This window comes from Oncorhynchus tshawytscha, linkage group LG01 (assembly GCF_018296145.1).
Source record: "Oncorhynchus tshawytscha isolate Ot180627B linkage group LG01, Otsh_v2.0, whole genome shotgun sequence".
NCBI lineage: Eukaryota > Metazoa > Chordata > Actinopteri > Salmoniformes > Salmonidae > Oncorhynchus > Oncorhynchus tshawytscha.
In genome coordinates, this window is record NC_056429.1 from 17702910 (window position 1) to 17727813 (window position 24904).

The 24904-nt window shown below is 42.9% G+C and overlaps 1 protein-coding gene across 1 annotated transcript; it reads left to right on the plus strand.

Annotated features, from left to right (window-relative positions):
* The first annotated feature begins 741 nt into the window (after window positions 1–741).
* On the plus strand, window positions 742–11045 carry LOC112229860 (repulsive guidance molecule B). Its single transcript, XM_024396001.2, has 3 exons — window positions 742–1002; window positions 3845–4356; window positions 9353–11045. Exons 1-3 carry the CDS (start codon window positions 909–911, stop codon window positions 10049–10051), a joined length of 1305 nt encoding a protein of 434 aa, XP_024251769.1. The 5' UTR covers window positions 742–908; the 3' UTR covers window positions 10052–11045.
* Window positions 11046–24904: the final 13859 nt, after the last annotated feature.

Genomic DNA, 24904 nt, shown 5'->3' on the forward strand with positions numbered 1-24904 from the left:
CATGTGTGCATACATTAACACATGTCACCTCTGAACTTGTATGACGTGACCTGCCTCGCCTTACAAAGATTCAGCCTAATAGCAAAGTGACAAAAGTATCTTGAAGCTCACTCCCTTCATGCTTTCATGCTGATATATGTGACACATCTGTATTCAAACCTAGGGTCGTTTACCACCATGTAACACCTAGCATGAATAGCAAAGCTAGACATTAATGACACCATTGTCATCCTGGGTGAGAATTTTCTTCAGCAGTTGGAGGAAGTAATGTAATGCTTAGAGCAGAGCAGAGAAACAATACGATTGTTTGCATTGGGCAATTTGCTCCGCAGCTCTGTTGAGACTCAGGGAGCTCATCAGGACAACTGCCACAGCTGAATGCGTTATAGTGCAGAGGGGCATGCTATGTGGACATAGCTACGACTCATATCTCAAACTCTCCCCAGAAAGAGGTTCACTATTTCAGGCTTGAGATAAATCACGTTGGCTGCAAAAAGAATCATGCTGTATTTAGATGTGAGAACTATAATTTTCATCATCACTCTTTCCTGACCGGTTGGTTACCTGTTAATTTAACTCCCTCTCAAATACTACACAACAAATATTTTGCACCGCCTTCATTGTCTTTAGAAACACTTTCCATTGGCTTGGTCCCAATGTTCCATGATTGCCACAAACCGCTTATGTAAATATCAAGTGGTTAACGAATAATTAGTGTTTCATTGGCGAACAACCCCCTCTGATCCCCGTCTACTCTGTTAGACCCCTCCCACGTAGAGCCGCCCTGAAGACTAGACCCCTTTTGAAAGACAGCACAGGGGAAAGATACGAATTTATGTCTAATTTCCCGCAGCTACTGCGTTGATGAGCAGCAGTCGAAGAACTCCATTCTAACTGAATGGATTGGCATGGGGAGAAGCGGACCTCAAAACTTGGCTAAGCGGCAGCTTTGGAATTATATTAATTGTACGATGGCTTTACTTTCGCTGCTACTCAGACCAGGTAAGGCAACATTCATATGTGATGCATGCACAACATTTTCCCCGCATCGCGAATGGATGATGGAAAACTTTCTTGGCTGTGCTAAAGATGAGCGAGACTTGTTCACAAAAACACTCGCTTTCTTAAATATTTATGAACAAAAATATGGCAGTGTGTTTTGTTTACAGTATATGTATGTACATGTAGTTGTAGCTATTTACTGTTTGACAGTTACTATAAGTTAAATCGGTCATCAGCGGACTTTTGCTGTGTGCCTAGACCTTCAAATATAACGGTAGTCGTTGGCCTATACCAGGCTAGCTTAGCAGCCATCGTCGCGAACCAACCTGCTGCTGTTGCTAGTTAGCTGGCTAGACAACACGAGCTACTTCGGTCGAACTTTTAGCTACATTCTCTAAATACGTCAAGTAACATTAATCACGAGCAGTCTTCAATTATGTATTTTTTTTCACGATCATAGTTATACTTTATCGATACTATATTCACACACAATGTCTTGAATAAAGTTCGAGCTTGTAGAAGTCCGCTAATAAAGATCGTTAGCATTTGGCTTGATAACCTGTTGACGTTGTATTCAAACATGTTGCTTGTACAAAGTAGCAACAAATTGCTAATACGTTTTAACACGTAACACGCTAACCAACTGTTAGTGCCGTGACTAGTTTACCTTGCAAAATGAAACGTTAGATGGTGTTGTGTTCATGCTTCATTTGTTACTATGCATGGCATGGTGTCAGACTTCTCGGCCTCTGAATGTGTCCATCGTGCAGTAACTCGACGTGTTTTTTCGCCTGAGCTTTGTTGTGTGCATGCGCGATACATCGTCAGACGTTAGGATGCTTTGTTACCAAAACATGCATCTAACTAACGAAACAAGGTGTGTATGTGTGGTGATTTGCCTTTTGACTTTAAACTCGCATAATATTACCTACACAAGTTTCACTCACAAAAAGAGTGGTAGAAATGGGAAGGTCAACAAATCAATGGGGCGTTTCTCCATAGAGCGTTAGATAAACTTCACATAAAGTTGGGCGCTAGGAATTCTAATTTAATGGATTTCATTTAGCCACGTTTACGCATTGCAAAACAGTAGTAGCCTATATTAGTGATAGTTGAATCAGTTCAGCATAATTATCATGAAATATTTATTGTCCATTAATCACCCCCAGTTAAATTATTACTTCCCCATAATGTGGTAGACTGCTATGACATGGTTATTGTGCATTTTGAGTGTATTCATGTACATAGCAGGATGATGATAATTCTTATAAAACTGGATATGACATACTTGCCTTGTTTACATATTAAAGCCGTCCTCTATTCCACAGATTAGTTCAGTTTATTTTGTTTCCCTTAAATTGTTCTCAAGCCTATTGAAATATGTTGTCATAAATGCAAATTCGTCCTATTCTCTTCTTAATCCTTTCCCATGTTTTCCGCACATGGTTGTCACATTGCCTCTTGTCAAAGGCTGGCCATAAAGAGCCTTTAGAGATAGACATGGTTGTTCATAGCTCTATATGCCGTGATTGTCAAAAATGAACAATCATAGCCGAGTTCGGTGACCCCAGTGCTTGCTGGGAGATCATTGGCGGAAATCAGACGAGGGATGGTAGAATGCTTCTGAGTTGACCTCACACTCATCTCAGTTTTGATTAACAGTTGCCAAGACCCATGTGGGCTTCAGTTACTAGAGAATTTATTCACACAGTTTGCAACCAAGGATCTTTTCGGACTGTCTGGGAAAAATATTTCAATATTTTTATTATTGGCAAGTTCATCATGCCCTTTGGATTTAAAACAGTTTGGAGGACTTGTTGATTAGCCTATGTCGGCTCTTCTTTCAATGTTAATAAAAAAATATTGTTTATATTTCTGTTTTCAGTCTTATTGAGGCTGTTTATTTAAGTGTGTTATATCTGTGACATCTTATGACACTTGCACAGGCATTATGTTGATTTAATGCAAATGCACCTGGCATCTAGAGCTTCAAGATAAGATATAATATTCTCAACATCAAACATTGGAATACATAGTCTCCTTGTCGCCCCCAACATATTCACTGGCAGATGCACAGTACTGAGTAATAACTTCACACAGGAAGTGCCAAATTTATACAATCCCAACATCCTTCGCCAGCTGTTGCTCAATGCTGAACAAGCACGGCTCTTTGTGCAGTTCCTCTTGGGTCTGAATTCAGCCTCTTATACAGTGGTCATGTGCCATGCTCCTTAATGCCCCCCATATTGACCCAGCAACAGCCAAACCATATTCAACACCCTTAAGCAAACTAAACAGATTGGCTTCCTCCAGCAGTGAAGCACTGTGTTATTTCAGTGAGGGTGAGTTGAGGGAAATAAGTTTGGACTGACCATTCCCGTGTGGGCTGGCTGGTGTAGTTGGGTTTTAATGAGCTCTTTATTGACGTAAACTCCATAGGTGGAAAAGTTTGGCTGTCCTGCTGCACGTAGCTAGGTTGTACAGCTGATGTGTTTAAACCCTGCAAATTCACTATAACAAAGTTATTAGGTAGTGAACAATCTAATAAGAGTGTTTTCTATTGGACATCTCTTTTATTATATGGACGTTACAGTTGTGTTAAGCAGTTTTTTCATTATCAATGTTCACTCTTACAATGAGTTGAGACACAAAACACATTCGTATACACTACCATGAACTAGGCTAAGCTATATCTTCGCTTTGACTTACACATGAATGGTTCAAGTTCTAAATAAAATACTTTCCCCCTAATGTTTCTGGTCACCTGTTATTGGGGGGTTGTTGACAACTTTAGCGATGATAAACATGTAACACCTGCCTACTGTTTCCTCCCTCCCCACAGCACACTGCCAGCAGTGCCGTATCCAGCGCTGCAATGCGGAGTACGTGGCCTCTACCTCGCCCTCTAGTGGTCTCCAAGAGGACTCCCTGTCCGATGTGGACTACTGCATCGCCCTGCGCGCCTATGCCCTGTGTACCCGACGCACGGCGCGCAGCTGCAGGGGCGACCTGGTCTACCACTCAGCTGTGTTCCGCATCAAGGAGCTCTTCTCCCAGCAAAACTGCTCCAGCGACGGGCCCACCTCCTCGGCCAAGGCCACCAGCACCTCCAGGCCGGCCGTGTCCGAGCTATGCGACTACGAGAGCCGTGTGCTGGCCTTGGGCCCCGCAGGCCAGGGGAAGAAGTACGCCCACTGTGGATTATTCGGAGACCCCCACCTGCGGACGTTCCGCGACGAGTTCCAGACGTGCAAGGTGGAGGGGGCATGGCCTCTCATCGATAACCGCTACCTGTCAGTGCAGGTGACTAACGTGCCTGTTGTCCTGGGCTCCAGTGCCACCGCCACCAGCAAGGTAAGCTGTGCTATGGGTTCACATCTGGTCATGTTGCTGACAGTAATATCATTAAAACACTGAAAAACTTAGGTCTCAATCATAACAAAGATACCTGCATTTTTAATGTACAGTACCAGTCAAACGTTTGGACACACCTACTCATTCAAGGGTTTTTCTTTATTTTTACGATTTTCTACATTGTAGAATTTTAGTGAAGACATTTAAAACTATGAAATAACACATGGAATCATGTAGTGACCAAAAAAAGTGTTAATTTCTTGATGCTACCCATCCCCGAGAAATAGGCAGTCTCAAATGGGTATGTTTTAATTAGTCAAAAAAGAAAATACTGCCCCCTACACGCAAAAGGTTAAACAAATCAAAATATATTTTATAGGGCCTCCCAGGTGGCGCAGTGGTTAAGGGCGCTGTACTGCAGCGTCAGCTGTGCCACCAGAGACTCTGGGTTCGCGCCCAGGCTCTGTCGTAACCGGGAACGACAGCGAGGTCCGTGGGGCGATGCACAATTGGCCTAGCGTCGTCCGGGTTAGGGAGGGTTTGGCCGGTAGGGATATCCTTGTCTCATCGCGCACCTTCAACTCCTGTGGCGGGCCGGGCGCAGTGCACGCTAAGCAAGGTTGCCAGGTGCACGGTGTTTCTTCTGACACATTGGTGCGGCTGGCTTCCGTAGGATGCGTGCTGTGTTAAGAAGCAGTGCGGCTTGGCTTGGTTGGGTTGTGTATCGGAGGACATGTGACTTTCAACCATCGTCCCGAGCCTGTACGGGAGTTGTGCGATGAGACAAGATAGTAGCTACTAACATTTGGATACCACGAAATTGGGGAGAAAAAGGGGTAAAATTTAAAAATATATATTTCATATTTGAGGTTCTTCAAAGTAGCCACCCTTTGCCTTGATGACAGCTTTGCACAGTCTTGGCATTCTCACAACCAGCTTCATGAGTTAGTCACCTGGAATGCATTTCAATTAACTGGTGTGCCTTGTTAATTTGTGGAATTTCTTTCCTAAATGCGTTTGAGCCAATCAGTTGTTGTGACAAGGTTGGGGTGCTATACAGAAGATTAGGTAAAATACCAAGTCCATATTATGGCAAACTCTACAGTCCATCATTACTTTAACCTCTCTAGGCTAGGGGGCGGTATTTTCATGTCCGGGTGAAAAGTGTTCCCAAAGTAAACTGCCTGCTACTCGGGCCCAGAAGCTAGGATATGCATATCATTAGTAGATTTGGATAGAAAACTCTCTGAAGTTTCTAAAACTGAATCATGTCTGAGTATAACAGAACTTATTTGGCAGGCATAACTCCAAGGACAAACCATCTAGGGAAAATATTCTTTCAGGTCACTCTTTTCAATGGGTTATTCTATGGGGTTCTAGATTTCTAAGGCACTTGCTTGCAGTTCCTATCGCTTCCTCTGGATGTCAACAGTCTTTAGAAATTGGTTGATGTTTTTCCTTTGTGTAATGAAGAAGTAGGGCTGTTCAGAACGAGGGTCGACCCTAGTGTACTGTTTGTCAGGGGCGCGCGACCTGAAAGCTCGCTCCACTTTGTTTTTATCCGCTAGTGAACGCAGTTTATCCCGTCTTACATTTTATCGATTATTTACGTTTAAAAATACCTAAAGTTGTGTTAAGAAAGTTGCTTGAAATGTTTGGGCAAAGATTACAGGTAACTTATTAGATATTTTGTAGTCATGTTGCGCGAGTTGGAACCGGTGTTTTTCTGGATCAAACGCACCAAATAAATGGACATTTTGGATATATAACAACGGAATTAATCAAACAAAAGGACCATTTGTAATGTTTATGAGACATATTGGAGTGCCAACAGAAGAAGCTTGTCAAAGGTAAGGCATTAATTATATCGTTATTTCTGAGTTTTGTGTCGCGCCTGGCTGGATGAAATATTGACATTATAGTTCATTTGCAAAAACCATAAAGCGCTATGATGAAACTGGCTCTCATGAGGACCACCACAGGACGGAAAACCGAGTTACCGCTGCTGCAGAGGAAAGGTTCATTAGAGTTAACAGCACCTTAGATTGCAGCCCAAATAAATGCTTCACAGAGTTCAAGTAACAGACACATCTCAACATCAACTGTTCAGAGGAGACTGCGTGAATCAGGCCTTCATGGTCGAATTGGTGCAAAGAAACCACTACTAAAGGACACCAATAATAATAAGAGACTTGCTTGGGCCAAGAAACATGAGCAATGTACATTAGATCATGAGCAATGAACATTAGACCGGTGGAAATCTGTCCTTTGAGCTGATGAGTCCAAATTTGAGATTTTTGGTTCCAATCACCGTGTCTTTGTGAGACACAGAGTTGGTGAAGGATGATCTCTGCATGTGTGGTTCCAACAATGAAGTATGGAGGAGGCAGTGTGGGGGTGTTTTTCTGGTGACACTGTCTGTGATTTATTTAGAATTCAAGGCACACTTAACCAGCATGGCTACCACAGCATTCTGCAGCGATACGCCATCCCATCTGGTTTGCGCTTAGGACTATCATTTGTTTTTCAACAGGACAATGACCCAACACACCTCCAGGCTGTGTAAGGGCTATTTGACCAAGAAGGAGGGTGATGGAGTGCTGCATCAGAAGACCTGGCCTCCACAATCACCCGACCTCAACCCAATTGAGATGGTTTGGGATGAGTTGGATTGCGGAGTGAAGGAAAAGTAGCCAACAAGTGCTCCGTATATGTGGGAACTCCTTCAAAACTGTTGGTAAAGCATTCCTCATGAAGCTGGTTGAGAGAGTGCCAAGAGTGTACAAAGCTGTAATCAAGGCAAAGGGTGGCTACTTTGAAGAATCTAAAATGTACAGTATATTTTGATTTGTCTAACACTTTTTTTGGTTACTACATGATTCCATATGTGTTATTTCATTGTTTTGATGTCTTCACTATTATGCTACAATGTAGAAAATAGTAAAAAATTAAGAAAAATGAGTAGGTCTGTCCAAACCTTTGACTGGTACTGTATGTCATACATTGAACGATGGTTCAATATATAGAAATATTATCTCAAGTTAGGAATCAATCTGTCTCTACTGCCTCCAGGCACCCTACCTCTGACCTTTTCTCTTCCAGACACCAGTGGAAAGACTGGGTCATTCAGTGGGGTTGGATCAGGGACATGCTTGAGCGCTTTACCTTTAACACATGGGTTGTCATATGGTAGTGATTAACGCTTGTTCAAACATTTTCCTCTCCCACAGTTGGATAACCTTTTTCAGCTTTCTAGTCAAATAATTAACAGGTCTTTTTGTGTAAATATGAAATTATTTGGAAAAATAACTAAGTTTGGTAGAAGCAGCATATTTTTGATTCTACTGATTGAGTTTGTCTTTTCTTAATATAATCTGATCCCTGAAGTCTGAATTTAAGTCTGGTTCTTTGGCTATATTTATACTGAAGACCATACTTGGAGCTCAACGTATTATTTGTAGATATGCACTAGATGAATACAACACTTGGTAGACACTAAAAAGTAGGCCTACTATCAATTTTACTAGTGCTAGCCCACCTTGCCACATTTGCTTATTTTCTAAGAGAATCTATTTTTATCAGAACTGTTATTTTCAGCTCATGTGAATTACAAGCAACAGCACTAACGATTTGGTTTTGGACTAGCCAGATTGAGAAGACCGATAGAAATTGGCCTAGGCCAAATCATATAGACTAGATTCTATAAAAACAAAGTTATACTAACTGTGGTCTGCAAGTTTCTTTCATATCAGAGTTTGTTGAAATCCATGAACCTCAAGAAGTTTACTAAATAACCTTCGCAAAATTGCATATGCGTTTTCAAAGTTTTAATTTTAGATTTTTTTACCTTTAAAAAGGTAAAAAATCCCTAGGCAAGTCAGTTAAGAAAATATTCTTATTTTCAATGACGGCCTAGGAACAGTGGTTAACTGCCTGTTCAGGGGCAGAATGACAGATTTGTACCTTTTCAGCTCGGGGATTTGAACTTGCAACCTTCCGGTTACTAGTCCAACACTCTAACCACTAGGCTACCCTGCCGCCCAAACGCTATTAAAGAGAGAACCGTTTGAACAGATTTCAGACCCAACTATTTAAAATAGTTTTGAGTGCATATGAGGAGAAAAATACAAAGCTGTAAGTCAGGGTGCCGGTGCCAACACCCCCATGCCACCACCGTCTGCTTGAATTGGGGTAATTTCCAACTATTACAGTACAGAAAGGAAATCGTTCATCACAAACAGTATCCCCTTAACTGTAAAGTTAACCATAGCCACCTCTTTTAAGAACAGCTTTGAAGAAATGTCGGCCTAGTACAAAATATCCAGACTGGACTCCAGAGTTGTCAGAGAGTAGTCCAGACCCTGTGGCAGTTGTAGTGGAAGGTATTTCTGATTTATGGGTCTATCAGACAGCTGGGTTTGTTTGATCCTGCACTCTCTCAAGAAAAAGTATGGAGCCATACATATGCAATGGTTTATGACATTTACATTGATATTTGTTTTAGAAAGCACATATTGAGTAGGCCTAGTTGTTTCTTTGGGGTTGATTATCTCTAAATTGGTGGGACAAGACATCATCTATGTATTAGTGATGTTTTCTAGTCCATATGTACTGTAAAATAAAGGGCATAATGAATATTTCTGCTCACGGTGCTTTCCTTCAGATTACACAATAGTTGTATACCTTTTCCAAGAGAAAGACAGGAATTTGGGTTTTTAAACTTTGAAATGAACGGTTCCCCTTGTCATAAAAAGTGAAGGTCCTACTGACATACTGTGGCTCAACACAGTATTACACCTTTTGAATGCTTCTGATGGTTCTGCTGCTTAGTCGACCTATTAGTAATCTGTGTACCTGTATGCAGGACACAATTTTCAACAGATTTTTACCTTCATGCAGTGCTATTGAAAGAGTAGAAGGGTAGATGTTAATTGAATTGCCTCCAATTAAATCAGGCCAGTGAATGAAAGTCCGTTCATCTCTTTGTGTCTTTCAGATAACGGTGATCTTCAAGTCGTACCATGGCTGTACGGAGCAGAAGGTGTACCAGGCCACCACAGAGGACCTACCCTCTGCCTTCCAGGATGGCACACGGAGTGGCGGGGAGGGGGGCAGTCTGTGGATCGTAGAGAAGGGCGGCTCCGGGGGCCGCCTGGTGAAGATCCAGGCCCGCTACATCGGGACGTCCATCATAGTGCGCCGGGTGGGCCGCTACCTTACCTTTGCTATCCGCATGCCGGAGGACACCCTTGACTTTTCTGAGGAGAACAGTGGGCTGCAGCTCTGTCTGCACGGATGCCCGCGCAACGAGCTCATCAAGGAGCACATGCTGGGGCGCCAACCTCTTCACCCCCGCCTCCCGGGCTCTGGGTCTAACCCCGAGCTGGGGCCCCTCCTGCCCCCACACCAGACCTACACAGTGGAGCGTGCCACGGCCAAGTGCAGGGAGACCCTGCAGGTGGAGGATGTGTACTTCCAGTCCTGTGTTTTTGACCTGCTCACCACGGGGGACCCTGAGTTCTCCATGGCAGCCTACGGGGCCCTGGAGGATCTGAAGGCCCTTCCTCCCAGCAAACTGAAGCAGAACTCTCCGAGGACTCCTCGTGTCCAACTCAACAGAGGCGGGCCACACATACTGGCTACAGCAACCCCCAGTCTGGTCACATTCCTGCTTCTGGTTCTGCTGCTTTTGTAAAGGGAAAATAGGACTCAAAGTTGAAGTGACCCCAGCTTGAGGACAGAGTGCCTAGAAGTCAGAGATTCATTTGTGAATGTTGTGGTTCTTTTCCTGTCACTGAACCGTTTGAAGGATTTAACACTCAAAAAGGATCCCAATGCTTCTTGTCCCCCAAATACATGATGGCTGCCAGCATCTGCCACTTAATTGAGTATGAGTCTGAATGCACACAATCATGTGGGATCTGTCGATGGTTAAGTGCGTAATGCTCTTTCCATTTTCACACTGTTTGTAAATTGGATTAAGACTGTTACAGGATGCTTGAAATGTGAAATTCATCATAACACTGTTGTTGTCGTCTGTGAGCCTGGATGTAAGACAGCTTATCAAAAGTCATCTTTGTAAATATTTCATGTTTGTTGGGAATACGTCACGATGCACACAACCCTGCCAGACATCACAATCATAGAAAGTAGGCCTATCAGGCTGAAGATGGTGAAAATGGTCTATTATAGTGCCGAGACCTTTGTGTCTTTCATTTCCACAATCTTCCTTACAGTATCATCATTTGGCACCAAACAGTTAACACTACACATTTAGTTCCTCTGTGTTGTCATATTTACTGAAAATATGTATGTTTCTTAAATGGGATGATCCAACAACTAACTGAAAATACTACCTATCCATATGTATTTGGTTTAAGTGTGATATTCTCTGTACTTTTCACTGCATCCAAGTGTGATAGTTATCAGTTAGGTGAAACACTCCCTCTTCAAGCTGCTTGGCTTTCAGTTTTTAAAGGTAAAGAAACAAAATCTCTATATAATAATATATTGAAAGAGTGTATATATGTGTTTTATATTGTGTACATTTTCCTGTGTATAGATGTTTTAACTGTACTATGTTTTATTGTTGTGATTAGTTAGGTATTTTTAAATTCTTGTATGAAAAGTTAACTAATATGTGTTTTACCTTAGCTGTCATTTTCCATATTAAAAAGTGTTGGACACCAGGGCTTAGTTTGTTTGATATTTTTCCATTCACCTTTCAATGCTGTCTACTGCACTAGATGGGTTTTGCTAAATGGTTGTATTTTGGATTTAGCATAGGCCATTGACTGTTTCTGAGTGAAACTAATAAAAATGCTATAATTGGTGGGATAAAACCCATAAGAAATAGTCACTGCCACAGCCTTTGCACCACTGATGGATAAGACCCACTTCTCAGTTTCGGATAAAGTGAAACACTTTCGAAAAACACCCTGGATATATTTAAAATGTAGGCATTAGGTGTTCAGGTTGTGTTGAACGAGGGGGACATTTGTGTCATGGACCGTGTGGGAGGGATTTACTTGCCAACAGAAAATATCACACATTTTTTTTTTGGAATTGTTAGTTAGATTACTTGCTCGTTATTACTGCATTGTCGGAACTAGAAGCACAAGCATTTCGCTACACTCGCATTAACATCTGCTAACCATGTGTATGTGACAAATAAAATTTGATTTGATTTGATTTCTGCTGCGTACTGGAGCCTATTCCACAGATTGACAAGCCAGAGATATTGATGGCTTTCCCTCTAGCCCGTCCAGCCCACTTTCCTGTTGATTAAATGGAGATCTACATTTTAAGCAGTTCTGAAATTAATTTGGATTAAACCAATTGGGTAACAAGTTTTTTTATGCCAAATCTGTGCCAAATCATTTACAATTTGACAAATAGTGAGGGACAAGGTTTTGTCTCCAAGTAAGGAGAGAACCTCATTTTGTTTGTTTTGTTAGGGACTTATAGGCTATTCCTGAACTGGCAACTACAAAATATGGTTAACAGAAGGGTGTGTATAGCACTCTGAAAGTACCATTCATAGAAGCATAGTCAATGGTTATATTAAGGTAATAATCCAGGTTTTCCAAGTCTGTAGGCTATAGGTGCCCTCTTCCTGCATACAGAACATGCCATGGTTATTATACCACTGATTCCCTGCCGGGTTCCTCAAGAGTCCCCAAACGAACTGCTTCTATCTGGCTCTACTTTCTTTGTGTGCATACGCGTGTGTGTGTGCAGCAGTAGGGGGTGTTTATGTGTGGTCTGTGTGTAAATGTTAGTTTACTGCTGAGCTGGCTAGTGAATCTGATCTACTTTGCCAGACTAGGCTTCAAACAAGGTTTGGCCTGTGCTTGACAGTATTTTAAAACCAATAAATACACCACAGACAGCACAGGACATTGTTACATACATGTTCCCAGTTAGCTCGTCAGCATTCCCTGGCTGTATTTTATTCCAGTATTTATTCATTTTGCAATGTAGGCTAAGCCATATTCTCACATTGTCTGCTGTATACTAGTATGCACATTTCAGATGATACTCCAATGAGTCACAAGGTTATGGAGACGGGCAGGGTAATTATGAAATGCGTCAACATTTTATCATTATACTCTTAGCACACTCCAGATGCCCTAAATCATTTGGTTTTTGGGGTGCCTGCTTCATCACCCTTATTTTTTATATCTGAGGGGAAAAAATATGAAGAGAGTAAATTGTGTTGGGTTGTAAAACTTGTCACAAGATATCTTGTCTTGGCAGCCGAGCACACAGAGCACTAGTTAACATGCTGACGGCTATATGGGTCCAATTGACGCTTTAATGGTTATTTTTCTGCACTATACAGCCTTTTCTGTTTTAATGACATTTGTCAACCCTCCCACTTCAGTTGCCTTATCATTTTTCATTCCATAAATAGATGGGTTAAGACTGTCCATGTTGTTGTTTGATTGTGAACATGGTGGGGAGATGAAATGTACATGTTCCTAGCGGTGTTAAACAAACTCAAGATTCAGTCCTGATTCATATCTGGGAAAACTAGTGACAGCATGACTACTGCCAATAAAACTGACATGCGGGCCCTGAATAGTTCAAACTTGAAATATTTAAACATCTGACAAGCCAGTACACAAATTAGGTTAGAAGATAAAAATAAATAAATACGTTTACAAAAATATTTAGATGTCTTGCATGCTCCGAATGGTACACACCTGTAGACTTACGTTATGTAAAGGATTGACATAAGTGGGTTTGTACATTTCAGCCATATAGATTGGCCATCACCCACTCTCTACAACAAGTCTCCCTTCATTTTCCCCTGTAAACAAGGACAATTAAAATGCTAATGAGTTGCGAAGAAACCCTTGAGTGATTGATACTCTCAACGGAGAAATTAATTTGATATTAACAGAGCAGTTGGCAAGATAAATAGATAGTGCTATGTGAGTCCTCTCCTTGATTGAGAAATAGTTAGATTGATGGCTGTTTTTATACAAGGTTGAAAATGACTTGGCCTTGATAAGGACACATAGTTCTGTATTATACAAGGTCAACAGAATGTTCTATGTTAAGTCTCTTCGCATTGTAGTGCTATTTAAATATTTGACTGGTGAAGTTATTGTTGGTATAGTGATATTATCTTCAGTCAAGATTGTACTGAAAAACATGGTGCAAGACTTTCAATGTATGCAATTTATTTCAAGTAAAAAATGCTGAGATTCACTGTGGACAATCTTTTAAAAGCACTTTCACTTCAATCATTTCACATTTAGGGAGTAAATAATTAATTATATGAAAGTGTGGAACTCCTGTTTAATAGCTCAGCTACCTTTGTGGACTGCAGCAAGTATGGTAGTTCTCAAGTTTGTATTATTTTTTACATGTTTTTCATGGCCTATTAAATCACAACTCGTCCTGTTTTCCCATGAATCAGCAGCAGGTAGCTGGTGTGCTGTGCATAATGGTAAAATAGTTGCATGCATTCAGGCCCTGGTTTGTGGGCCTAGTTTGTGGCCCTACCCTTGTGCTTGTGTAAGATACAGCCATTTGGAGGATGTGTATGGAGAGGGGGATGCTGGATGATCCCAGCTATCTCAAAGCACAGGCGTTCATACTTGAACAAGTCAATGTTTCTCTGTCTCTTCAATAATCAGGCTGACAGGGGGAACCTGAACATATCTCTGATACAGACAACCTGATACACACATGGTCACTGACCTACATATCAAACTACTCTGGTATGAGAGACAATAATAGCATAAAGGAGGACTGCCATTTCTACTTAAGTAAACACATACCCTCACGCCTGGCCCTAGCCTTTTGCGTTCCCTAAGTGAGATTTGGCTGGGGGGACCCCAACCTCGTGGCATAACATTTTAGTGTCCCTCTCTTGAAAGCGGAGAGAGAATATTAAGCTTAAAGTTAATTTCCTGCTATTCTAGACATTTTGCCATGGGGTAGAGAGACATTTTTGCACTTTTTAAAGCTAATATACTGCAATTCTACACATTTTGCAATGTCATGCCCGGGGTTGGTAGGTTACTTTCTAAATGTAATCCGTTTCAGTTACTAATTATCTGTCGAAAATGTTAATCAGTAACATAATCTTTGAATTACCCAAACTCAGTATCGTAATCTGATCACATGTATTCTTTTGGATTACTTTCCATTTAAGAGGCATTAGAAGAAGACAAAAAAAGATCCATCAAACGCATTTGGTGTCATCATAGTGGTCAGACTAACTCAGGTGGAAAAAACTTAGAACTGCGCCTTTTTGCTGAAATGAATGTCATTGAGAAAACAGAAAGGTTTCATAATGTATTTTTTCTCAGACATAATTTCTGAATTTAAAAGTAATCCCAGAAGTAATGCAGTTTTCCAAAAGTATCTAATCTGATAACAATGTTTTTTACTGGTAATGTAACTGATTACTGTTCCATGTTTTTTTGTAATCAGATTAAGTGCAACTGATTACCTGTAATCAGTTACTCCCCAACCCTGCTAATGCAATGGTAATATGATATTTGAGTGACAATGACCAACAAAATCAATATGGGGCCCCTGGAGGTCAGGGCCTTTGGACACATGCCCTGCATGACCGGTTGGTATTCGCCCATGATTTCTACAAGTTTAGATAACAGGTTAGACTAAATACCAATCAAAAAATTGTTACCTGACATGACGAATTGAGTGTCTGTCAGTAGCTAGGTTTCCATCCAATTGGCGACAGATTTTATTGCCATTCTAATAAAATCTGCATAAAGAAAATATGTGAATTTTCCCACCAGTGGTATGTTTCCACCAAACTGAATTGCTGGGGATTAAAATAAATCACATTTTCAACTCTACCAATAGCTTTGTCAAAAAGCTTTATGAATACATTTGATTGATAATGGCAGGACCACACAGTATATCTGTCACGCCCTGGTCTTAGTATTTTGTGTTTTCTTTGTTTATTTATTTTGTGGTGTGTTTGTGTATTGGGGTTTTTCGTAGGTTTTGGGATTGTGGCTTAGTGGGGTGTTCTAGCAAAGTCTATGTTTGCCTGAGGCGGTTCTCAATCAGAGGCAGGTGATTCTCGTTGTCTCTGATTGGGAACCATATTTAGGCAGCCATATTCTTTGAGTGTTTCGTGGGTGATTGTTCCTGTCTCTGTGTTAGTTGTCACCAGATATGCTCAGTCACTTTGGTTTTTCTTTTTTCATTGTTTTGGAAGAGAAGAGAACAAGCGCCATTCTCCTTGCGGAGATGGTGCTAAATCCATCAACACGGTCGGTCCCTGGGATTGGGCTGGCCAACACGATTCGGTTTGCTTGGAAGGAAAAGGAGTTGGAGCCTTTAGGACGGGAAACTTTTGGAAGGATAATATTGATGGGGATTCTAAAGCTGACGGTGAAGGACGTGTTTTGTTTCCAAGGCAACTCGTTGGAGGGAGCATACGACATGGCACTATATACAGAGGAGAAACACGATGATATCCTGAGAAGGGCAAGAGCAGTGGGAGGTGAGAGGCCGATGAGCCACTATGAAATAACAAGCCTGGCGAAGAACAACTTTAGGGTTGTAACTGTCAACATTTACAACCCATACGTTAAGGACGAAGAGGTGAGGGCCTTTCTGGGGAGATACATGGATAACGTCTCCTCAGCAAGGCACCTCAAAGACTCCCTTGGGTTTTGGAATGGGAGGAGAGGCTTCCAGGCCCTCCTCAGGGAGGACCCAAAGGGACATGGTGGCTACCTCCATCCTCCTGCTATGTTCTCCCTAGGGACTGACAGGGGGACGTTGTTTTATGCACGTCAGCCCCCATTTTGCAGGCGCTGTATGGCCTACGGCCACATATTCGCCTCGTGCAGCACAAGAAAATGCAGATTTTGTGGATCTGAGGAACACGAGGCGAGGGATTGTGACAAGCCTAAGGCGTGCCACGGGTGTGGCTCGTCAACACACCTGTGGCGGGGGTGCCCGGCTCGTCAGAGGTCATATGCTACTGCGGCTGGGGGGGGAGCAGGAGCGGGGGATGGGGGAAGAAGAGGAGGGGAAGGAAGCACGCCTCATGACCAGAGTACAGGTCCAGAGGGGAAGGCCGCAAGGAAGGAGGAGGAGCAAGAAGCAACAGATGGAAGAGAGAAGGAAACAGAAGGCACGGGAGTAGGAGAACCAGGAAAAGCGGCGGAAGAAGGCAACCGAGTGGAGGAGCATGAGAGAGAAGAAAGCGAGGGAGGAGTGTTGGAGAAGGAGACGGTGGAAGTGCAAGTGGACTGGGGGGAAAGTGTCCTGGTGGAAGAGATGAGGGGTATGGTGGAGGAGCTGGCGGGGGGGAGGGTGGTATCTCTCCACTGCCGCCATCACCAAAGAAGAGAATGAAGAGGAGGGTGCGATTGGCCGACAGTGAGAGGGAGGGGATGGCCAAGAGAGTGATGGGGGTGGGAGAAGCCTCTGGGTTGCTGCTGGTTTCCCCAGGCCCTCAACTTCTGTTGGGTGGGGACACACCTAACAAGACTCAGGACTGGGTACAGGAAGAGGTGGGGAATTTTTTTGTTTGGGGACTCAGCCTCCCCGATTTTTTTCCAAACCAGCTGCAGCACTGGGGAGGGGGAGGAGTGTGGGGGTAGACCCAGGGTGCAGGGCACCCCGGACCCAAACACTATTCCTGCATCCTGGGTTGGTGAGATGGAGGAAGAGGGGAGGATGTCGGGAGTACGGATGGTGTTTTCACCGGTAGATATGGAGCAGGGGAGCATCGGGTGAGTCTCCTGTTTTTGTTTTTTTCTGTCTGGGTTTAGAATTTGAGTGTATTACATGTTTTTATTTTATTCTTTCATGGGGTCTAATTTTACTTTTGTTAGTTTAAATGTAAGGGGTTTAAGGGATTTTGTTAAGAGGAGGGCGTTTTTTAGTTATTTGGAGGGTGTGGGGTTTGATTTTTGTTTTTTTACAGGAGGTTCACCTGAGGGATGGAGGGGATGTTAGTAGGTTTAAGAGGGAGTGGGACAAGGGGGAGTCGGTTTGGGGTATTGGGGGGGTGCAATCATCGGGGGTAGGGATTTTGTGTAGGCACAGGGAGGTAAAAGTGGAGGATTCTTTTGTGGTAATGCAGGGGAGGGTTATAGGGGTGGATGTCACGATAAGGGATTGTAAATTTAGATTAGTGGTGGTGTATGGGCCACAGGTGGTGGCAGACAGGAGTGAGATGGTGGACTGTCTGACGCCCCTGTGTGTCACAAATAGGAAATTAGTGATAGGGGGGGATTTTAATACAGATTTAGGAATAGGGGGGATAGCAGTGCAGGCGCCATTACCGGGCTAATGGCTTGCCATTGTCTGGTTGATGGTGGTCTGCACACTACTCCGAAAATGGCCGGTCCTACATGGCGCAACTCCAGGGGGGTTGAGCGGAGGCTCGACTATATTTTTGTACCCAGGTCTTTGGGTAAGTTGTCTGGGCAGCAGTTGCCTGTTTTCTTTTCGGAAACTTGCAAAGGTTACTTGCAAAGGTTTTAGCAGACCGGTTGCGCACAGCCCTTCCCTAGGTCGTCCATGAGGATCAGACGTGTGGGGTAGAGGGCCGCTCTATTAGATGGAACCTACAGTTAATCAGGGACTCCATCGCTTGGGTTGAAGATAGAGGACTGCCTTTAATGGTAGCAGCGCTAGATCAGGCGAAAGCCTTTGTTCGCGTGAATAGATCCTTTTTATTCAGAGTGTTAGGTCGATTAGGATTTGGGGAGAAGTTCATAGGATGGATTCGTACATTATATGTCGGAGCGGGGTGCCGAGTTAGTGTAAATAGTCACTTGGGTGACGTTTTTGGCCTCTCGTCTGGGATCAGGCAGGGGTGCCCACTCTCGGCTCTCCTCTTCGTTCTGTACATGGAGCCTCTGGGGGCTGCCATTAGGGCAGACACAGGGGTGGAAGGCTTGTTGATCCCTGGAAGTGGTGGGCTGCGTGTTAAGATGACGCAGTACGCCGACGACACTTCCTTGCTGCTGTGCAAGGACTTGTGCCTGACAAGGTCCCTTGCCATCTTTGGGGATTTCACCCGAGTGTCGGGAGCGGTTCTGAACCATGCAAAGTCTTCCGTCAAGTTTTTCGGAAGATGGCGCGGTAGAACGGATGTGCCTGGGGGTTATCTCTCTGTGAGGGGGCCCTGAGGATTCTCGGGGTCCATTTTGAGACCTCCGGCTCAGCGACGCTAAACTGGAACATGCGTATCGCAGTGGTACAGAGGAAGCTAGCAATGTGGAAGGCTAGGTATTTGTCTTTTATGGGCAAAGTCCTGGTCCTAAAGGTGGACGTGTTGCCGTCTCTTTTGTATTTGGCGTACATCTACCCATTGCCGGCTTGTCTGAGGAGGCCTCTAGTGAGGCTTGTGTTTCAGTTCATGTGGAGTGGCAGGTGCGAGTGGGTCGCCAGGGCACGCATGATCTGTCCCATCGGGGAGGGAGGTAGGGGGGTACCACATTTCCCCCTCAAGCTGGACACAATTTTTGTTTCTTTCTTGTTAACGGAGCTTGCTCATCCAGTGATACACCCGTCCGGTTACCTCCTGCGGGTGTTTTTCTCGTATCAGGCGAGAAGCGTAATGGTGTGGTCTAACACGCATCCTCGGGCGGAACAGCTGCCGTGGCACTTTGGTCATGCGGCCAAGTGGCTGCGTGCGCACCCTGAGGTTGAAGTTGCCCGAGTAGGTTTAGATCACAGGCACCTGTACGAGGAGGTCAGAAAGGCTGGGAGTCCGGCGCCTGTAGTGGGCATCTCGGAAGTGGTCTGGGAGGGAGTGCAGGCGCGGGGTCTGGACAACAGGCTCAAGGACCTGAATTGGTTGAGCCTCCATAAGTGCTTGCCGGTACGTTCCATCATGTATCGGTATAGTTTGGTGCAATCCCCCACCTGTCCAAGATCCTCTTGTGGCAGGGAGGAGACTGTGCGCCATGTCTTTTGGGACTGTGCCTTTGCCGGAGTAGTATGGGCTAGGGCACGGGTGTTGTTAGGTTTGGTAAGGGGGGATTTTGTATTGACGTGGGCCAGGTTAGAGAGAGGTGTAGGGAGAGCGAGATGGACGGATAGGGACAGGTTTCTGCTCTGGCTTCTCATGAGTCTCTTTAAACGGGGGCTGTGGGAAGCCAGGCAGAACATGGTGAAGACAGGGAGAGATTGGGGGTGGAAGGGATAGTGAGGAGGGTGGAAGGAGATTTGAGGGGGAGGATGAAGAGGGAGGAGAGGAAGTGGGGGCAGCATGCTGCTCGGGAGAGGTGGAAGGGGGGTTTGGGGCTGGGTGTCATTTAGATTTGTAAGGGGATAGATTAGGGACGGGGAGATAGGGAAAGGTAGTTTGTAGGGTGACAGGGAGGGAAGATGCTCCCCTGAGGTTTTGTTTGGGGTTTTTGTTTTGTTTAGTTAAATTAAAATACCATTGTTGGAGTATGTATGAAAATTATGAGTTGTAAAGAATGAATGGTATTGAAGGTAATAAATTATTTTTTATAAAAATAAAAAAAATAGGCAGTATAGGTTTTTTTTTCCGTTTCTTGTTTATTTGTATATTCGTGTTTATTCGTTTATTAAACATGTATCTAACTTACCACGCTGCATTTTGGTCCGACTCTCTTTCACCCGAAGAAAACCGTAACAATATCATCACGTGACTCCAAGTTTACTTCGATATGTTGGACATAATATCAACATTTGCGCAAAAGGCATTCCCACCGCCATTTTCTCTCATAATACATTTTAAATACACAAAACGTTCCCACCATAAATGATGTGTCGCCATTTATAAAATTGTACCGAAACTTGCTATTTCCATCGTGATTGTTTTTAATATGGTGTGACTTTACTTGCATAAAAACTGTAGATGGAAACCTGGTTAGTGACTGACAAAGCAAGAGAAAAACTGCTGATGGACACCTGGTTAGTGACTGACATAGCAAGAGAAAAACTGCTGATGGAAACCTGGTTAGTGACTGACATAGCAAGAGAAAAACTGCTGATGGAAACCTGGTTAGTGACTGACATAGCAAGAGAAACTGCTGATGGACACCTGGTTAGTGACTGACATAGCAAGAGAAAAACTGCTGATGGAAACCTGGTTAGTGACTGACAAAGCAAGAGAAAAACTGCTGATGGACACCTGGTTAGTGACTGACATAGCAAGAGAAAAACTGCTGATGGAAACCTGGTTAGTGACTGACATAGCAAGAGAAAAACTGCTGATGGAAACCTGGTTAGTGACTGACATAGCAAGAGAAAAACTGCTGATGGACACCTGGTTAGTGACTGACATAGCAAGAGAAAAACTGCTGATGGAAACCTGGTTAGTGACTGACATAGCAAGAGAAAAACTGCTGATGGAAACCTGGTTAGTGACTGACATAGCAAGAGAAAAACTGCTGATGGACACCTGGTTAGTGACTGACATAGCAAGAGAAAAACTGCTGATGGAAACCTGGTTAGTGACTGACATAGCAAGATAAAAACTGCTGATGGAAACCTGGTTAGTGACTGACATAGCAAGAGAAAAACTGCTGATGGACACCTGGTTAGTGACTGACATAGCAAGAGAAAAACTGCTGATGGAAACCTGGTTAGTGACTGACGTAGAAAGAGAAAAACTGCTGATGGAAACCTGGTTAGTGACTGACATAGCAAGAGAAAAACTGCTGATGGAGACCTGGTTAGTGACTGACATAGCAAGAGAAAAACTGCTGATGGAGACCTGGTTAGTGACTGACATAGCAAGAGAAAAACTGCTGATGGACAACTCTAAGCAACCGCTTTTGTTGCTGTATACCCTCCCCTGGGTTGTGTCCTTCAACAGGCATGTTGCTGTATACCCTCCCCTGGGTTGTGTCCTTCAACAGGCATGTTGCTGTATACCCTCCCCTGGGTTGTGTCTTTCAACAGGCATGTTGCTGTATACCCTCCCCTGGGTTGTGTCTTTCAACAGGCATGTTGCTGTATACCCTCCCCTGGGTTGTGTCTTTCAGCAGGCATGTTGTTGTATACCCTCCCCTGGGTTGTGTCTTTCAACAGGCATGTTGCTGTATACCCTCCCCTGGGTTGTGTCTTTCAACAGGCATGTTGCTGTATACCCCCTCCCAACAGGCATGTTGCTGTAGGGTTGTGTCTTTCAACAGGCATGTTGCTGTATATCCTCCCCTGGGTTGTGTCTTTCAACAGGCATGTTGCTGTATACCCTCCCCTGGGTTGTGTCCTTCAACAGGCATGTTGCTGTATACCCTCCCCTGGGTTGTGTCTTTCAACAGGCATGTTGCTGTATACCCTCCCCTGGGTTGTGTCTTTCAACAGGCATGTTGCTGTATACCCTCCCCTGGGTTGTGTCTTTCAACAGGCATGTTGCTGTATTCTATTCACTGTATTGTGGCAAATAAAAAGGATGTTCCTTCATCCTATGCAAGAAGTAATTAATGCCATTGCAGTGGTAGTTGCACTGCTGTACAGTAAGGCAATACACAGTAGAGATTACCTGGACAGTTGTGTATCGTTCTGTTATGAGACTGTATCACTAAACTTTTAACAAATGGCACCTCTGCATCCCAGAGCCTGGAAAAACCCCACTCGGCATCTGCATCATAAATCTTGGGAAGTTACAATAATTTGCAATTCACTCCCTCATCAAAGGCAATATTACCCTAATTTATTATGTCCCTGCACACGGGGTGCGCAAAGGCTGTGGAGATAAGAGTTTATCAGGAGGGGGATTGATTTTCATTAACTGATTGTAATAAAGATGAACTGCCGGGCTTGCACACTGACCAAGAGCCACACTTTATTATAATTGGGCCAATTTATTTCATGAGCCAGTGGTTCTACTCTTTTTGTCCTCCCTTTTCCCACTGCTCTTTAAAATGTTCTTCCTCTATTCATTACTGTAGTGTCACAGCCATACTGTTTCTGTCACTAAATAGCCTATCTTTAGATTTTTACTACACAGGCCAATTTGTCAAGTCAGTGATAACATATTTGTTTGTTTTCCTGTGTCTACCTAAGACATGGTATATTTTCATGGATATACTGTACTTTTTGTCAGTATTGCATGAAGGTGCTATCTGTTCGTGCAACTGCCATGATTTATATTCATTTCACTGATAGCATAATGTATGTACAGTATTTATGTTTTACCAGTTTCTTTATTTGTAACGCAATCATTTTGACTGTTCCTGCCCACACTCCGTCCAAACATATACATGGTCGATGAAAATGTAGCATCATTCCCTCTGGTTTTTGTTACCCATCAAAATTGGCCTTAAAATATATAATTTCCAATAACCATACCATCAGAGGTAACCTATTAAATAGCAGAGCACTGGGCCCTCAGTCTTTAGGATGACAGGTCATTTCAATCACTCTACACCTTGCCTCATTAGGTTTCTATAGGAGTATGAAATGGATACATTAACCCTCCACCTACTGCCTTGCTCTATGCTACACTGTGAATTCTAGAACAGACTCCTATCAGATATTTTCTAATGAATTATCACAAGTTTGTTTCCGGAAGGTCTTGGAGGTGTTGCCCTAGAGATTGCATGTGATTGGTACTGCTGGTAACGTGCTGAAAGGGCATAAGGTAATCAGTGATAATGGCAATTTCAGCACACTCAATTACCCTATACCCATAGACATACACTGCCTTCGGGAGAGGGATGGACACCTGGAATGGCTGTTCGTGCAACGACTCCCCTTTTCTGTGGTGTAGTTATGCATTTATTACACATCTGAGAATGCAACATCCAGTTTGAAATTTTATTGTAAAATTGAAAAAAAGGAGAGAAAGAGAAAAGCCCCAATAAGCATTTCCTTTTATACATACCTTATCATAACAGAACAATAAAATTAATACATTAAATAAATTATCAATTAAATAAATACATCAGTAAATAAACAATTCAATAAATAGATGAATAAATACATTTACATATCAAGTTTCTTACCTGATCAAATAAATAATTATAAAACCATTAAATTATTAATCATTAATATGAAATAATCTAAGCAGCAAGTATTCAAGAAATGTCAACAGGGGAAAAAACGTTTGGTTTCTCAGGCTATTACAGAACACATATTTGAATTGATTTATTAGTTATAAAAAGGTACTGCTTCCCTTTTCAGTTAACCATGCTGTACTGAGCCCATCAAGCAGATAGGTGGTGCTCTCCTCTTGAAAAAAGAAATTGCCTGTAAACAGCATTGTTCTGGTCCAGGTTTAGAGAATAGCACTGAAATGTCCCTTGCCCTATAACATGTCAATAAAATCTACTAAACAGATCCAGTACTTTTGTCATATATTTTTGTATGCTTTGTGCTGAGAAACCAGAAGTTTAACATCTTTATGAAGCAAAAACCCTCCCCTCCCTCCCCATTCCACCCATTCCACCCACCCAAAGAAAGGACCTGTGCTGATTTTCCATAATATACAGATTTCATATTAATAATAAGCTACTATCCTTAGCATTCAAACCATTGGTAAAGAATAATATTGTTAAAGCGAGTAGCTAGTACCATTATTATAATCTTTAACCCCCCAGCCCCCCTATTGAGCATGCTCAGATACTGAATGAGCATCATGGTTGGAGAGATGGAATGACAAAGGATGAACATGGCAGAATGGTGCGAGAATGAAAACAGTGCAAAACATTTCACTGGCTCAAGCACATCGTTTCAATTTTAGTTAGTGCAATGAGAATTACTAGTGTTGCCTCCAAATCAGATAGGACAGCACCTGTAAACTCACGCCCAATGGGCAAATAATACTGGAAATGATATAAACAGTCTCCATCCACACGCCTCCGTCGCAATTATTGTACTCTTTAAACTTTTCCCCCTCCACAAAAATAACCTCACATTTCTCAAACTAATTACATTTCAGCCACAGTTGCCATCTTTAATTTGTATTACCCAAGCTGTTGAATTTAATTCGATTTTAATAATGAAAAAATCCCTGCAGTAGCTACCCTTGGGGCACATGTCTGTATGTAACAGCTTCCTAAGGTGCCAAGTCCAGAGAGGGGAGGGAAAATGGAGGGGACCAACATATTAACTCATGAAGAGACTGTGTTCAAATACCTACCATGTCATTATGTTCTTAATCTATCTTGTTCTATAATTTGCGAATATTCTATAATTTGCGAATATTTCACCTACTAATACATCATCAAACATTTATTCTACTACTATTTACTACTACCAATTGCACTGCTGCATATGAATATTGTTCATCTTTCATCCGTTTCTCCCTTTTTTGGATATACAATCCGCACATTTTAATGTCTGATGGAGGAATTAAATAGATGTTTTCCCTTTATAAATGCATTCGACTGAGATTTGGCAACTCCGATGTTGATAAAGGCATTACAACACCGTGACAGCATACAAGAACTCTAGCCTTTTGTTGCTGTCCGTGGTCAAGTTTAGTATGCATTGTCCATTTGGTTTCAATGCTGAGGCTTACATTCAGCACTCTTCAGAGAGCACTAAATATATATGCTGGTAGGGAATACTTGCTCAGCCAAATTGTCATTCTGGTTTGTTG

What these genes read in the sequence shown, in the direction of transcription:
- LOC112229860 (XM_024396001.2), top strand. Translation starts at nt 909, where the DNA reads ATGGGGAGAAGCGGACCTCAAAACTTGGCTAAGCGGCAGCTTTGGAAT. An exon ending in TTCGCTGCTACTCAGACCAG is followed by an intron (nt 1,003 to 3,844) that starts GTAAGGCAACAT and finishes CCCTCCCCACAG; the next exon opens with CACACTGCCAGCAGTGCCGT. An exon ending in GTGCCACCGCCACCAGCAAG is followed by an intron (nt 4,357 to 9,352) that starts GTAAGCTGTGCT and finishes TGTGTCTTTCAG; the next exon opens with ATAACGGTGATCTTCAAGTC.